At 32.6% G+C, this 17676-nt stretch overlaps 2 protein-coding genes across 6 annotated transcripts in view; one reads left to right on the top strand and one right to left on the bottom strand.

The window, feature by feature from the left end:
* Window positions 1-10474, top strand: part of LOC146529576 (facilitated trehalose transporter Tret1-2 homolog) — a 38040-nt gene extending 27566 nt beyond the window's left edge. For all 3 annotated transcript variants that reach the window (XM_085201826.1, XM_085201825.1, XM_085201824.1), the window contains exons 2-4: window positions 2775-3089; window positions 4775-4907; window positions 9119-10474. In XM_085201826.1, coding sequence (XP_085057952.1) covers window positions 2781-3089; window positions 4775-4907; window positions 9119-10335 — 1659 coding nt within the window. In that variant the 5' untranslated portion in view covers window positions 2775-2780 and the 3' untranslated portion in view covers window positions 10336-10474. The remainder of the gene's footprint in view (window positions 1-2774; window positions 3090-4774; window positions 4908-9118) is intronic.
* A 396-nt stretch (window positions 10475-10870) lies between these two features.
* LOC146529577 (uncharacterized) lies at window positions 10871-16969 on the bottom strand. Of its 3 annotated transcripts, none has more exons than XM_085202382.1 (5): window positions 16790-16969; window positions 13677-13976; window positions 12723-12885; window positions 12096-12309; window positions 10871-11833 (listed from the first exon to the last, which is right to left on the bottom strand). In XM_085202382.1, exons 1-5 carry the CDS (start codon window positions 16862-16864, stop codon window positions 11701-11703), a joined length of 885 nt encoding a protein of 294 aa, XP_085058508.1. In that variant the 5' UTR covers window positions 16865-16969; the 3' UTR covers window positions 10871-11700. The 3 variants fall into 3 exon arrangements, with proteins under 3 accessions (XP_085058508.1, XP_085058507.1, XP_085058506.1); XM_085202381.1 differs by having other exon boundaries at window positions 10871-11818; window positions 12096-12333; window positions 16790-16968; XM_085202380.1 differs by having other exon boundaries at window positions 12096-12333; window positions 16790-16965.
* Between the last annotated feature and the right edge of the window lie 707 nt (window positions 16970-17676).

The raw sequence follows: 17676 nt of genomic DNA on the forward strand, positions 1-17676 counted from the left end.
GAAAATTCGGGGGAACGGAGTATTTTAACACTAGATTCCCTCTGCCTACCCTGCTATATGCGAGATATAGCGTGACCCTAAAAAAATAAAATAAAAAGATCAAGGTCAAAGTTAATTTATAAGTATAGTTATTGTTTTTTTTAACTAGCTAACTAGAGGACTATGTGCTTTTATTGTTTTTATTTAAGTGGAAAATTAAATAATTAATTGTTAATTTTCAACCGTTGCGTTTCTTTCTGCGACAGGGAATTGACCCCACAACCGTCGTTTTTACAATCACACGTTATAGCGTAGCGCCACGAGATCAAGATTTTATACTTGCTGCTTGAATATTAAACTAATAGAAAATCATAATAGACACGAACCAGACAGACATTTACCAACTGGCGGCGTGAATAATTCTCACTATTAAAATATTATAATTATGCTAATAGTATAGTGGGTTTATTGTTATTATATATTTATTATATAATAACAATAAACCCGTCATTAAACACGCAATGCCTAAAGAATTCGACGGAAAGTGGGAAACGGAGTGTCTTAACACTAGGTTCTCTCTCTCACCTTACTGTGTGCGGGGTACAGTTGTCTTTTTATTTGATTTTGAAATCAACAAAGGAAGGTATGTTCATGTAATAAAATATTCTACTGACAATAAGTGCAATTAAACTATGTAATTTAGTACCATAATAGGTAATAAAAAGTTAATGATAAATGAGTAAAGCAGTACTCGATGTAATTATATAACTGGAGTAAAGTAGATAAATGTTAATCTAGAAAACAAATATAGTTTTAAAGTTATAAGTTTTCTGGTTCCGATGAGTTTCTACTATTCTATTTTAGAAAAATTTCCTTAACATTTAGTGTTTCTTTTATTTTAGTTACATATATTTGGTTCGAGAAAATTGCTATAAAATAATTGTTTTATTGATTTGGTTGAAACTTTACTTTTCAATGTACCTACGCATATAAATGACATGACTTTAATTGATAACATTATTAAGATGAAAGTAATTTTTGAATCACATTAGTAAATAAATAATTATGAACACTTCAAGCAAGCAAAGATTAGGTTGCTAGTTTTATATAAGATCTAAGTTTAAAAACTAATTAAGACTATTCTATGAAATCATTGATACGGAACCGAAGCAAATCTTTGACGGTTGTAAAAAACGGGTTGTACAATAATATTAAATGAAAAAGCGCAAATATTGTAATAAGAATTTAGTAGCGGAAGAAAAACCATATTATTCCTATATTTTCTGAAAAAGAAAAGTCTAGTGATAAATTACTCTCTTTTCTATTTCTTTCTTTCTCAGCTTCACGCTGTATCCGCATATAGCAGGGTAACTATAACAGAGATATTCCGTTCCCTAAGCACCGCTCAATTGCGCCAAATGTCTCGGAGACATTGCGTGTTAAGTGGTGGAACTCAACGTCGCGTTTTGTCTTGTCACCAGAGCGTGGGAATGAAAATAATTCCATCCCCCGGGGATGGGAATGGAACTATAATTTCTTATTGTTTAACAAATGTGTAACATTTTTTTCATTAGAAATATTTCTCTTAACTGGGAACCGAACCCATTAGAAGCGTGAGGTGACGTCATAGATCTTAAAAAAAATTATGTCTTATAATAAATCCATGAACTTGGTTTACAATATCACTTATTCGCTTATTGCGGAAATTTTGAGTGAAAGTTCTGTAACAGCAAGTATTATGAAGGTGAACTGCTTAGTAAACACTCGTATGCTGTTGTTCTCAAGTGATACTTGTATAAATTATTAAAAATTATAACTTGACATAATTTGTAAAGGAAATGAAATTATTTTGATAGGATTATCAAATGTTAATAGTTTAAAATAAGGTTCGATATTACAAAATTTTAGACCACTAGTCTCAACTAAGGAAATTAAAAAATCCATTCAATTCAATTTAATTAAAAAATCCATTCAATTTTCGAGGCAATCCTCGAAGTTCCTGCAAGAATGAAAATCGAGATATCCCCAATCTACTTGACAAATTCCAGCAGCCTAAGTCCAGTAGTTTCATCTACGTGTGTGGTGTCTATCAGTCACCCAGTCATTATCATTATAAAAAGTAAATGACTCCCCAATAATTCTTAGATTAAGAAAGAAAAATTGATTCAGAAAAAAATTTTTACTTTTAGTTTCTTAAATATCTAATAACTAATCCTTGTGTAAGATAATATAATGCTGTATTATAATTGTGATAGTTTGTCTTGAAATCCAATTGGCCAAGTCAACCGGTTTCTCATACTTAAATATTATTACTATGAGTGTTTAAAATGCTTCTTTATTTTTTTATTTTACATAATTTCTTTCTTTTTTGCGATAACAGCTGATTTTGCATAAAAATTAAATCACTCGACAAATTTTATCGTGTATAATCTACGAATTTCATTTCATATACAAATCGTTCGAAAAGTCCAAGTTGTAAAAGAAACAAAAACAATTCAACTTGTTTTCATTGACAATATTGAATGTTAAATTCTATAAGTATTATTATGTCTAAAGGAACACTTATTACTTCGTAAATAATATACGAAGTTTGCGACTGTAAGGGCGACAGATTGAAATATTTTATATTTTGATTTCCTCGTAGTTCTTCTAATAATGAAACAATGCGCGGCGTTAAGTTGCGCCAGTCCACACGCAGTGCCTCTAAAATTCGAAAAAAATAAATATCGTGCTCACATCAGGCATTATAAGTAATCAACACAATATTTTCTAACGTAAATTTAAATCTGTTACAGGGAATCATGGGAGAAGACAAGAACGAAACAGAAGAGAACGTAGCAGCAAACGAAGAAGAAGAAGAAGCCCAGCCTCAACCTGAACCTGAACCAGACGAGGACAATATGCAGAAACAAATGAACACCATAAATAAAGAACTAGCAAAGAAATATTCAGACCACGCAATAAGACAGCGCGAGAATGAGAAACGCGAGTCGTATATAATACAAACTATAAAGAATTCTAACTCAGGGATCAGTATGAAAGAGTACAATGAGGAGAGTTTGATGACGGAATCCAAAACTGTTGCTAGATTTTCGCCTGTTTGGAAGCAGGTATTTTTAAATTTTTATTTAAAATTTTGTATTTTTTTCACACATTAGCAATGAGCGTTTCATAAGATAGAATGCTTTGAATATACCTAAAAAAAACGAATCTGGCACTATCGATGTTAGTTATTTGTCTTACTTTCTTAAGAAAAATAAGTTACAAAGTTTAAGTTATAAGTTTTTAACTTTAATTGCAAGTAATATAAATTGATTTGCAACTAATAGAGATCTCAGAATTTAATAGAGAATCTTGTCAGGTTCTCGCATTTAAAGATCAAGGCCCCAGTGTGTCTCAAAGGACCGACTATGATTCGCATAGCAACTATGTTTTATAAAGACTTAATCTACCGTCTATATGAAAATTTCTGACTAATATATATGAAAATAATATTATTTTTAAAATTTTATATAGTGGAACACTAAAATCGAAAAGTTCAGGATAAAAATGCAACTTTTCGATTTTTTTTTTGCAGAAACGGTATTTGCATAATGCTACTCAAAAATATCTCTCGGTCAGATATATTTCTTCTTGCATTAATTATGTATTATTTAACAAAGAAATAAAATTAATTTCCAATGACATGACATCGATAATATATAAAAAAAGAAACAAAATCGCTTGGCTCTGTTTCTTTTTTCCGCAAAATAAATATTTTTATGTTGTCTATTGACATAGAGTATCTGCCGATATTCATAATTGTTATCAATACATGTTACAATGATAAAAATTAATTAAATTTTATTTGTACGCTTGTTGTTTACAATATTTTTATGCTTGTAACTATAGAATCTAGTCAAATCTATATTTTTATTCTGATCGATATAAGTCGATCGATCGAATCGGTCGATTTTGGGGCAGTTGGCGTAACTTCGAATCCTGTTTTATATAAATCTTCAATATGAGTGATATTAAAAAAGCTAAATATTTTGTTTTTTCAAGCTAAAGAATCTTTCCTTGATTTTTTATCTTTAAAATGTAGTAATAATAAAATTATTATAGTTTATTTAAATATACATATATGCAGTAAATTATTTTAATTCTGTCATTTAACATAAGATAAAATACAAAAAAATAAAAAGGACAAAAGCCGATTTAGTAGTCAGATGTCAACGAGACTACATTCCAAGACATTTATGACAGCGTATGATTTAAAGCATAACTGTACAGTACAATAAAGCTAATAAATCAACAAAACATTATTTGTACGAAATATAATTCTGAACTATCATCATTTCTTCGAACGATCTGGGAAGACAACACGCGGCGTTTAGTTCAGTGTGAAGACATTTTAAGATATTATTTTTATACCTTATTTTAGCATTGGTTAGGTTCGAATCAAAATCATTTAAATTTAAATGTATAATTTATGTAACTTATAGTTCTGATTGTGATGATGATGATGATGATGATGACCTTCAAGGAAACAGTATCGATAAAAGAGGAGAAAGGTCACGTGAAAAGCATTAAGATCCTGCAAAATAATACAAAATATGATATCTTTGAATATATCCTTACGTTATCTCCACCTACACTTGAAATGTAGGTCATGCGTAAAAGTGACATTCAATTCTTTAATAGTCATGCTTAAAGATATTAAATTTGCATACACATATGTATGAATCATTAAAATTCTTTCGCAATTACAACAATGGGTGTAAGTACCCTCATATTTTTTACCTTGGAATTCCAGACCCTGGCCTCGTCAGCTGCGATACTGATGACCTTCTCAGCTGGACTAACTTCAGGATATTCTGCCATCTTGTTGCCTCAACTGAAATCTTCTGATACGATACCATGTGATGAGAGCACTGCTTCTTGGATAGGTAAATATATCTTGTTTTTAGCTCCACGCTGTATCCCGTACACTCCGTTCCTAACGCAGCATCCAAAGAAATTAATATAATTCATTTAACAGAATGAGAATCAAACCTAAAACCGTCGCGCTTACATATACTAAATAATCAATTGATATTGTTTATATTTTTTTATTGATTTTTTTTTCCAATTGTTTTGTTTTTCTGCAACCATCGGCCTTGAAAAGATTTTATTGGATAAAAGACGATATCAATATAGGAATGTCATCATGTCTTGATTGTACACGAGTACGTGCTTTGATTGATTATTTCAGACAATAACCGTTACAGTGACTTAATTATTAAAATGAGACACCATTGCCGATTTTTCACGGCTAAAATAATAATTTAATTAATTTTAAAAAGCTTCTTTATAATCAATACAAACGATATTGGAGCTATTTCCTATCACTAATAATACTTTTCCCGATTTTCCCTTGATTATTGGGGTTAAATATTTTAACCAAATAATAATTTGACTAAAATATGGCTTTAGCTTTCTCCCAAAATGCAATAAACGTAAACCAATAAGTTGAATCTGACTTTTATACCTCGTTTTTTGTACTTAACTTTTTATTATTGTAAAAATATATGACTTATGCCAATAAAAAATCTCCTTGAAAAGACTCATTTTTTAATCATATATCAAAGAAAGTCGAATGTTATCAATATTAATCTATAAAAACATTACACTATGTACAATTCTACAAGAACGGATTATTCGTAATTATCGCCTCGATTGTCCCTGACCCTTCAGTTTAGAGCTGTTACCTAATTTTATGCGTCGCTTTTAAGACAGTTTAATATCGCATTAATCAATGGCAAGTATATAGTTTAATTAATAATACAGATTATGCAAAGAAATGTGCTCGTAAAACATAAATATAATTTAAAGGCTTTTGAAAAAAAAAAAATGGCACAGCCTCTGACTGTACTCGCGAAGGCTTTGGGCTCGATCCCCACTCGAAGGAATTTGCTAAAAAGATGCAGCCCGACGAAGTTCGGCCACTCAACATTACTCACATTTATGTAAGGGAGAAGTGGCATGAAGGAGCCAGGTTATATCTTAACATTAGATTCTCTGAATTAGTCAATTATGTGTGAAACTGAAAATACTAAAATTAGTTGTTTCTCCTTTTAATATATAAAATATGTAAATATATATGTATGTGAATGACCCCAAACCTAAATAACAAGAACTCAACAAAAATTCAAATTTCCTTTGTTCTTCAAACTGGTTTATTTTTCAAGTTTTATCTTAAAGCTGATATCAAAATTTTAAAAAAAACTGACCTTATTCACCTTCTCCTACTTTAAAACTAATCTCATGTAGAGTTTTATATGAAAATATGACTTCTTAATATTTAAAACATAATAAATATGCAAGGGAACCTAGTGTTTAAGGTACTTGCATAGGAAAACTGTGTTTCGTCCAACTACCAGAGCGAGGAAATGGAAATAGCTTATTCCCGGAAAAGAGAATAGTACTAACAACCATCACAATTATAGTCATACGCTACTCCACTTCGCTATGATAGACTTAAAACAAACTATAAAATTTTAAACAAAAAAACCTTAAAGCATTTATTTTTTGTCAAAAAAGAATTGAACCTGCAACTGTTGCAATAGGTTAAGCATCTGTCTGTAGTAATTGTAAGAAAGGTGTTGCAAACGGTTGCGCTACAAGTAAGTACCGGTTATATCGAAATGTCAAAGTTCGAGGAACAATAAACTTGTGGTAGGTAGCTCGTACATAATATATTATGTATGTAACATGTCAAAATCTTTTATTTATTCTCTGTTTGTTTGATTGATAAGGACGTAAGTCGGATTCCGCGTAGAATAAAAATGCTTAGAGTAGATTGGTGCGTAGTTTTTTTTTATTTTAGCACAGCCTTGCACCTAGTCAAAGATAATAATAACATCACGTTATATTTTGAATTTGAAGATATTTATCATCAAAAGATAAATATGTTCAAATTCAAAATATTTTTTCGCAAACCACTTTTGACGACGAACCTAATAAACATAAATTTCAGAAGGCAGTTCTGCTCAGAATAAACTCAGCCGTTGATTTTTTCAATATAGACGTTACAATTTTATTGTTTTTGCAATAATATAATCCGAAAAGCCAATAATGCCAATCTGCATGAAATTTTAATAATCTTAGTTCCACACATTGTTGTTTTTTCAAAGAATACCTAATACCTATAAGCAAGAATATTCTTTGATTAAGACTGAGAGTCGAGAGATTGAGCTTTTTATTTAAAATTTGTACAGTGACAAATTTAAAATATATTTTTAATAATAACAACGAAAACAATCACCACATCATATTTAGAGATATTTTGCGTCAATTCACATTCACACGTAATAACTCCCAACAAGGAGCGAAAATGTAGAACTGTTTACAGTACGTACCTACGACGTTTAGGAAACAAAAAAATATTAATAATTATAGAAATATATAAAATTCGAAATATATAAAGAGATGGATCGAGCTCAGTGGCGTGCCATTGGAGAGGCCTATATCCAGCAGTGGATGAAGACATGATGATGATGATGATGATGATGATAATGATAAAATTAGTGTAATACCGGTAGTTGTAACAATTATTTCAATTCGACCGTAACATTGAAATATCATAAAACTATTGAAGCAATTTGGATTCCGCGTTTCAATTATAAATAGAACTACAAGTAACGATTGATGCCAACATTTGCTTTGTACATTGTAATTATTATTCATTTCCTACAGTTTTAAAAGAATATTTAACTACTGTAGTTACAATGACTGACAGACTATAGTAATATCGTCTGTGCGTTGTCGATGGCGACGTAAGTTGAAATTTGGTAGATAATTTAGGGTGTACAGCAAAACCTTGTGCGTTGTACTATATCGATAAACAAACAAAACAAATAAATATAAGTGTTTTATACGTAATAATAAATTGTTTGTACAATACAACGCATGTATGTAATAATATTATTTATTACATAGAGGGACGTCATAAGCTGCTAGCGTACGCAGTACTAATATTAGTAAACTAGCGGACGCGCGCAGCTTCGCTAGCGTATTTAAGGGTGAATTGACCCATGAAATATGTGACCCATGAAACATGTGTTCAATGAAATATTTTTAAGAGTCTAAATTTCAAATTTTATAAAAATCGGTGACGATTTAAAAAAAAACCTATACAAACTTTCAACCCCTTATTTGTACCCTTAGGGGGAGAATTCTAGAAAACGATGAAATACGTGTTCAATTAAATATTTTTAAAAATCTAAATTACAAATTTTATAAAAATCGGTGCCGATTAAATTTTTTTTTCATACAAACTTTGAATCCCTATTTCACTCCTTTAGGATTAAAATTTTTCAAAATCCCTTCTTAGTGGATGTCCAGATTACGAAAGTAAACTTTTGTCCAAATTTCACGTCTCTACCATCAGCGGTTACGGCTGTGCGCGCGTCTTACCTCAGTCAGTGAGGACAAGTCCTTTTATATATATAGATTAATTTGCGCTTTCAATGTATGGACAACGACAGACTTGAGTGAGTGACAGACAACGCACAGACGAAAACAATTAGTATATTAACATGTACCTAGGGAATAATAAGAGAAGATTTTGCGAAATTTCTTCGGGAACGGGAAATGCTTAAACAAAGCAACGGGCGACGAGTAATTTATCTGAAATTGAACGACAATTTTTGATCTAGACTTTATTTCACATGTCCATTTATGTACCTAAAGTAAATAATTTATTTAAATATTATCTTTTGCAATCTCAATAGATTGATATTCAAGTCCACGGCCGTAGAGGCCTCCGTAAATAACTACTGTTTGTAATACATTATTATAACCAATCATCGTAACTCATATGAGTATTAAGCCTTCTAATAAATGTACAAATTATCATTAAAATAATATTTATTATGTATTATATTAAAAAAATGGTTTTCTTAACATTGAATCTGACTTTAAAAATAATGTTATTTTAAAATTATGTAGGATTCAATACTGCGTTTCATCTTGTTTCCAGTAGAAATTAAGATAACTAAGTCCCCAGAAGCGGAATTGAACCAACAACCATCGCGTTCACAGTCAGACACTGTGGCAACACACAACCACGAAGGCCTCAAATAAATTAAATTAAATCATAATATTATTCTTGTTACAGCGGCAATGGCAGCTCTACCCATGGCGCCTGGCTGTCTCATCGGAGGATGGCTGATGGAGAAATTTGGCAGAAGAAATGCTCATTACATGGTCTGTGCACCTTTTCTGCTCGGCTGGATCCTCATAGCTGCAGCTAACAACCTCGCCCTTATACTCCTCGGGAGATTCTTCACAGGACTTTGTGTTGGTCTCATCGGACCTCTTGGACCAGTTTTCATCAGTGAAACATCAAGCCCACAGTTGAGAGGCATTTTCCTCGCAGGCATATCCTTAGCCATCGCTTTCGGTATATTCGTATCGCATCTCATTGGTACCTACGTTCACTGGCAGTGGACGGCAATAGTTTGTTGTATATTCCCAATTTTATCTGTGATATTATTGAGTATGATCCCTGAGAGTCCAACTTGGTTAATATCTAAAGGTCAAATTGAAGACGGTGTCAAAGCTTTCAACTGGTTAAGAGGCTACGGTGATGAAGCAAGAACTGAATTAAAAGGAATTATAGACAAAAGAAAAGCTGCTGATTTAGAACCTGTACCCACTTTTCGAGAAAAGATTAACAGCTTAAAATCACCAGAACTCATGAAGCCATTATTTATTATGATTGTATTTTTTGTGACATGTCAGTTTTCTGGTGTGAATGCTGTTGCATTTTACTCTATAGAGATTATAGAGAAGGCGGTTGGAAAGGGTATAGATCATTACATGGCTATGTTAGTTATTGATTCTTTAAGAACTGTAATGTCAGTTGTGGCTTGTATCACCTGTAAGAAGTATGGGCGTAGACCATTATGTATGATAAGTGGAATTTTCACTGCTCTGTCGATGGTTGGATTATCTATGTTCTTGTACTGGGCTGATGGAAAACCAACTAACCTGACTTGGATTCCACTGTCATGTTTGATGGCTTACATTTGTGCCATTTCCATAGGACTTGTTCCTTTACCGTGGATGATGTGTGGTGAAGTATTCCCATTGAAGGTCCGAGGTCTTGGATCAGGTATTAGTTCTGCAACAACGTTTGTTTCCTTCTTCATTGTTGTCAAAACTGCTCCAGGAATGATGACGAATTTGGGAGAGGTGTTCACTTTCCTTCTCTACGGTATTATAGCACTGATCGGTACCGGTATCCTTTACTTTATATTGCCAGAAACTAAAGGTAAAAGTCTCCAAGAGATCGAAGATAAATTTAAAAGTGGTAAAATAAGTATAGCATAATTTTTATTTATATATTTTTAATGTAATTTTAATTAATTTTAAGATATTCCATTGAAATTTACTCGCTCAAAGCGCAATTTTTGTTATCTGTGATATTATAGACTAAAAAACTAATAAATATACATATGTTATATTCTAATCGTGATATTTTATTTCATTATTCCTAATTAATTTAATAATCAATAATAACTATGATTGTATATGAATATATATAATAAATATCAACTTTAAATAATTATTAAGTAAAAATTAAATCAAAAATCACCTTCACGCTGTATCTCGCACAAAGGAGAGTAGGCAGAGGGAAGTATTGTTTAAACACTCCGTTTCCCACTTTCCGCCGAGTTCTTTCCACTTTCACTGGCATTACGTGTTGAGTGGCGGAACTCACTAGGGGGTAGTGGGAGCCGAATCCACAACCGTCGCCACTAATAGTAACACGCTTAGTTATATAGACTAGTTTTAATTGAACCACATTTTATTATATTTTGTAAGGGATATAAAAATATAATTTTATCAAATAAAACAACCAAAAATTAACAAAATGCATATATTAGTTAACAAATTAATTAAAATATATAAAAATGGCACATAATAACATATTACGGGTAATAAAAATAAATGCATAACGGTACGGTAATAATACATTTTTTTTCTCATTATTAATAGTCAATTTATTTATTATTATTAAGATTACTATAAATTAGTGAATGTGTTCAAGTTCGTCACGTTAAAAAGTTATTGTACTCTTGAGCGTGTTGTTTTTTTTATACACAGGTGCAAAGAATATGTAAGAGATAGCTGATAATGTTAGTCTTATTTGTATAATTGAAAAAAATATATGAAATTCTCAACGATTTTTAAGAATATTTTAATAAGTACATCACTCTTTACATTCTCTACTCATACGTAAAACAATATGTAAATGGTAAAATTGTTGAACTGTTCAAGTTTGTGCTCATCTGGCACACTTTCAAACTTTTGATCAGTTGAAGGTATTTGTGCCTATTTGTAAATAGCACGTTCAAAACGCCATAGCTTAACTCAAAAACCAACTTCGCAAAAACTCTATAATATCTTTATAACCTCACTAAGTTGGACAATAAACTGGAAATAAATTGGAACTTGAACGATTGCTGTCCTCAAAATTCAGGCGCTAACAAAAAAAGTTCATAATCCCTATTGCATTACATTGAAGTGTAATTACAAATGAAATTACCATTTACAAAACGCTCAAGATTCGTAATTATGATTAATTTTCTTTTAAAAGATTAGAATTAAAATAAAGTTATGTCAAAACCATAAATCCCAAAGTCATAACGTTCAACAAAAAATTGACGACATTTTAGTTTTCCCCGTAAGATTTTACTTGGATCTTGGCTTGACAAGTCTTGAGGCAGGTGGTGCGAATTTCGCGAAGCCCTGCTGGTCGAAGACTGGGAGAAGATCCCTAACTCGGGCAGACACTGTACCTCCCGTCACCCTAGAAACATAGCCTCTGTGAACAAATAATTTGGATTTTAGGGTGCATTCTACTGCTACTACTACTAAAGTGGATTATAGTGGTATTAATTACTTCTATACTATTCTATATACATTTCTATTCTATATGATGTAATGTATGGTTCAAGATAACGTAAGTATTAAAATTAATTAAAGTTGTCGATAGGATCAATCGATTGTTTTTTAGTTAGCTAAAAATAATATGAGCCTTTTTTAACATTTTAGTAAAAAATACTTATTTCTTATTCAAAACTCACCGGCTAGGCTTAATCAATTTAGCAGCTTGCGCAGGAGTGGCCAACTCAGTAGGAAAGTAAGTTGCACCATAGAAGTCCAAACCATTTTGGAGTAAAATATTAGCCTCTTCGATGTTAGCTAGTGTCACTCTCATCACGCTCGAAGCCTCTTTTGGTACCATACTGCTGACCAGCTCACCATCGATATTGGTGATGGCACGAGGTGGCGTCTTTTCTAAAGGTTTCGGGGTAGAAGTGCCTAAAATTATGTGGTTTTATTTTGTTTTGATGAATGCATGAAAGCTAAAGTTAAACTAACTTTAAATAGTAAATATGCAGCTTTTTAATAGTATATATGAAGCGCTCTTGGCATAGCATCTGACGCTTGTCGATTCCACTTCCTTTCAGAGGAATTAATTATATCATTTCCTCGCTCTGATAACAAGATGCGTGACATTGCATTCTTCTACTCAACACAAAATGTCTCGAAAATTGGGCATCGTGGGCAACGAAGTGTGTTAATACTAGATACCCTCTGCCTTGCAAAAATATTTTATAATAGGATAATTTTTACGTCTTCTTAAGTTAAAAAAAACTTATCTTTCACAACGTTTTACAATAGATAGGTTTAGTAATTATTCAATGTACCTGTGTTCCCTTCACGAGGTGACCCAGCAAAGTGCAAACGCACAGCTTCTACCACAGAAGTGAATTTGTATAGCGCGTGACGCACATCCTCTTCGGGCACATCATCTGGGATATCGTAGACATAAATAGTGAACGTCTTTTGTGGACGACAAGGAATTGCGATCTGAAAGAGAGAAATATTTTATTATATATTCTTGCACATTGAGGCCGTTGTACCCCAGTACCCCAGCATGTGACTGTAAACGCGACGTTAGTGACTACGATTTCTCTTGGGCAGAATGTATTGTTTTATATTTTAGCAACAAAATAAAGCACGTTGAGTTCCGCCACTCATCGCGCAATATATCGAAAATTCTCTCGATGGAAAGTGGGGTACGGAACCTATGCATCTGCCTGCCATGCTATATGCGGGATACGGGGTGAAGCTAAAAAAATATATAAAAACATACAGACACAGTTGAGTTAGCTACGACGTTTTAAGCTTCGTAGCTAACTCAACTGTGTCTGTATGTTTTTAAGCATTCTCTACCCAACAATTTGTTTTGTGGAAAATAAATGTGCATGCGTTCAAAAATGTAATTTTGACTTAAATGGACATACGAGTACAAAATTATGTTTGTACACAAAAAATTACAAACAATATATAGAGAAACCAATATTTTAGAACCAAACCTGTAAACGTGAAAGAAAATTTCTTATACAAGAAGTTTATACTATAGAGATATGTGTGTATAATGTATACATATATTACTGGTTTTATTCAATTGTTACTTAGATTAACGGCTTTAGTGCTAACATAGAGTCGATGATTGTATTCATTATATTAAAAAGAGGGTAAAAAGAGATAACGTTGTCAAACATGTAAGCCAAAATTTTATGTTAAAGCTAATTTTATTAGATCAAATTTCAATTAAAGCAGAAATAGCAGCCAAAAGATGAAGGGCAGAGCATTACCTTTCTATAGAACCTGGAGCCGGTCACCTTGTGGAAGCCCTTCTTGAAGACCATCTGGTAGTCATCTACGCTGGAGAATTTAAACAGGATGCCAGTAGCAGTTTTAGTGAGAGAGAAACAGCCTTTGAATTCCATTTTTTCGCAAATAGCCGATGCTTTTTCCATGCTCAAGCCGTGGGATGGCGTTAGGAGAAAAGCTCCTTTAGTAAGAAAGTGTTCAGAGTCCGATATATCGGACTCACTGTCTCCGCCCTTCATCAAGGTGTGAATCTGCTCTTTCCACATGTAAGGGTCTGACATCTGGATCAATATTTTTAACATGTTATTGTTGCTAGTTTAGTAATTTTGCGTTTTAATTTAGGGGTCACCGATTTAAATCATCACAGCGTCACGGCAGAGGGATTTACTGAAATGCCACGAGTGCAATTCCCACTCAGAAGAATGAGTTATTTTCATTTTCTGGCTCTGGCAACAAGACAAAGCGCGGCGTTGAATTCCGCCACCATTTTATCATTTTCCATGCTCAAGCCATGTGATGGCATTAGGAGAAAAGCTTTTTAAAAAATATTGGAGTCTATAGTCGATTTTTTATTTACTTTTTATATGCGGCGTACAGTGTGAAAAAGATATTTAAATTTTTAATAAAAAATTAAGAAGTCCTAGCAGCAGTTCAGTTTCTTTTCCTTTCTCAGCCGCAGTGCTACTTAATTTATTTAGCTATAAGTTTAAAATTTATAGCAACTTAGTAGATACGTTAAATTACGTTAAGGTGCGTACGAGAAAATTGATGGAATGAATCAATCTAACATTTGAAAGCACTTTATAAAAACAATAGCTTATAAATATTTGAAGACAGCATCGACCCGAGAGGTCGCGGGTCGTTGCGTCTTCCCGATCATAATTATGGCATTGTCTCCGCTTCCGTTAAAAATGTAGTACTTTATACTTGTTAAAAGAGGAGTGGATGGATTTTTTTGTATATACTGAATTTTGCTACTATTTTTTTTATATCACGCTCGAGATGGCTTATAGTTCTTACTTAGTTTTTGTTACTCTTTAATCTATACTGGTTAAGAAACAGAGAAATATATTGGATTTCGAAAGCAATTATTATTTGCAATTTAGCATGTGGCAATGAATGTAGAAAACTAAGAAAAAATTCGCCGAAATTCCGACGGAAACGGGAGACAACGAGATTATCCATTATACTGGTAGGCTATATTTAGCTGAAAGCTGGAAGCGACGGCTAGCCTATTAATATGACGATAAATCAATCTGTTCCGTTTTCTATCTTTTGTCTCCGTTTTGTGATTGCAACTCTACAAAAATTATGAAAACTTCGTAGTCATACCTATGACCTATTGTCACCTAAGCTACCTAGCTTAGGTGACAATACAGTAACTGGTTACTAAAAACCATTCAAGCTTTGGCTCAAGTCATTTAAGTATAGCTCGAGAATCAGGAATTAATTATTGTGACTTCTGAGCTCAAACATTGGGCGTGCGTAAGGAACAGAGTACCTTACAATTAGATACCCTCTGCCTACCCTACTACATTTTGAGGCTAAGGCTTTATGAGAATGAGAAACTAAAAACATCAGGTTTTCCAAATTGTAATTGAATTACAGTCCAACTATCAATAAATAGAATTAGAATTAAATTAGTTAACCGCATACTATTATACCATATAATTGCAGCTGTGGGTGGACAACATAAGCGCGTAAATGCGCCGAATCGGTCCCACGGCGTCGTAAAACCATGTTTGGATATATTGTTTCTGTAAACTAATTTACTTGTTACTCCAATTGAACAAGGTCTTCTTGATTGTATATAATTATTGATGGGGAAATTAGATTTAGTGGATATAAGTTCAAAGTTGAAGCTGTTGTGGAAGTGGGTTTGAACCCGCCTTGGTAGACAAAACTCGATGTTGAATTCTGCGAATCAGATGCGAACTATAGAGGACTTAGTATCTTAACAATAGATTCTCTAACTACCCTTCAATGTGATGAAAAGCGTAAAGCTGTCTTTGTTTGCCTTTTCTTTACTTTAAAGCTTGAAGAAAGAGTACGAGCTGTTGTTTTTTTTCGAGGAAGGCTTTTTTTAGTAAAAAAAATATTTTGTTCAAATTCATGCCTCTCCTGCACATAGATTGATACTTCTTACATAAAGAGAAACAGTCTTAACAGACTCAATTCACCGTTTCCAGGCTAATTTCGAGATATTGGTGGCGGAACACAATGTTGCGGTTAAGTTACCAGAGCCGGAAAATGATAATAAAATAGTATATCTCTAAAAGGGAATTTATATAATCATAACAATATAGAACAAAGCTTCTTATATAAAAAAAAATGTGAGAGCCAACCTAGAGTTGCTAACAGTGTAAATATGTTAAAATAAGCGTAGCTTGTTAGTGCACATATGGCCTAGGGGTTAGAGCGCCTGGGCGGTTGCAAGTGGCACGTTTAAATTTATTATATCTTTCCTAAAAATAATTTTCTGCCCTTGGTATGGAATACGACTTTAAAATTATAAAAAAATTCAAAAAAATCATTCAATCATAACTGATGAACTTTCCGCCTAATTCTGGGGGTATTGTGTGTTGATTGGAGGAGATCGACGCCGCGCTTTGTCTTGTTTCCAGAGCGAAGAAATGAAATTATATTTTTTTCATTTCCTCGAGTGGGAACCGACTATATTTAACTAATTTAAAATTTATAAGATCATGTCCTTTTACATAATACGTCATTTTGTATTAAATTCTTCTTGTCTGTCTCAATACAGTGAAACACGCATCGGAATAAAATTATGGGAATACGAGTCGAATGTTAGTCTTTGAAATTAAACTTATTTGATGTAATAATAATTTATTACAGTTTTTCTATATTTTAGACTAATATTGGAATTATTAATATAATTGGACAGTTCTAATCATATATTAAATTTTCTAAGCAAAATGTCTATGTCTTATCAAAATATAGAATAGCCAATAATTTAGAATAAGTTTTGTATAAAATATTTAACAATAAAGAATATTATAAAAAAATAATATAAAACTTTTAAGCTCTTCTACATTAAAAAAGTAAAAAAAAAAAAAACAAAAAATACACTTACCGATGATCTCTCCTTCTTCTTGTTCTCGTTGCCGTCCTGTCTGTCTGTGTCAGAGGCGCCTTCGACTAAGGACATTTTGTTAGTGAGATGCGCGCGCGCTGCTCCCAAGTATACCACCGAGTGCTCAGCCAACCGAAACACGATGGGTAAAACTAGTGGAGGGGTCGTTTATACTTGTTTTGTTTAATTGATTTAATTCTTTTTTTAATACTGTAAAGAGGCCATGATGATGTAGTGGATGGATGCGAAGGTTTTAGGTGTGATCCCCATTTGGGAAACGAATCATTTTCATTTCCTCACTGTAGTAAAAAGGGCGACGCGGTTCATTATAGATTACAATTTTTTAGCATTTTATATGCCTCATATACCTCCAACATCCAGAGGAAACCTAGTGTTAAGACAATCTGTTCCCCACATACCGGTCAATTTTCGAGACATCGCGTGTTGAGTGGCAAAACTCAACACTACCCTTTGTAATGTCACTAGAGCGAGATATTCAGAATTATTACATAACCCGAGAGGAAATAGAACACAGAATAATGCCCCCTAATGTCGTAAGTAACTAAATTTGGTCTACAAACCTCTCTACTGCAAAATGAGAACAAAACAAAAACAAACAATAAAATGAGTCGACTCCACAGATGTCCGAATAGGATTTTTTTATTACAGGAACTGTTGTCATCTTTATGTAGTTTATGTGCCGACACGAGACATCAATGTGTGCCGCATTGTTATATGACAGGCGATACGTTATTTATTACGGAGACGTAAATTTTGATTGACTTAGTTTTTTTTATTTGCGGAGTTAAGTACCGGCATCTAATAGTAATTCAGAAATTAATAAACGATGAACTTAATACTACCTATATAATATATAGTTAAATGAT

This window comes from Heliconius melpomene, chromosome 18 (assembly GCF_056956725.1).
Source record: "Heliconius melpomene rosina isolate 202511_hmr_F chromosome 18, ASM5695672v1, whole genome shotgun sequence".
In the NCBI taxonomy this organism is placed as follows: Eukaryota; Metazoa; Arthropoda; class Insecta; order Lepidoptera; family Nymphalidae; genus Heliconius; species Heliconius melpomene.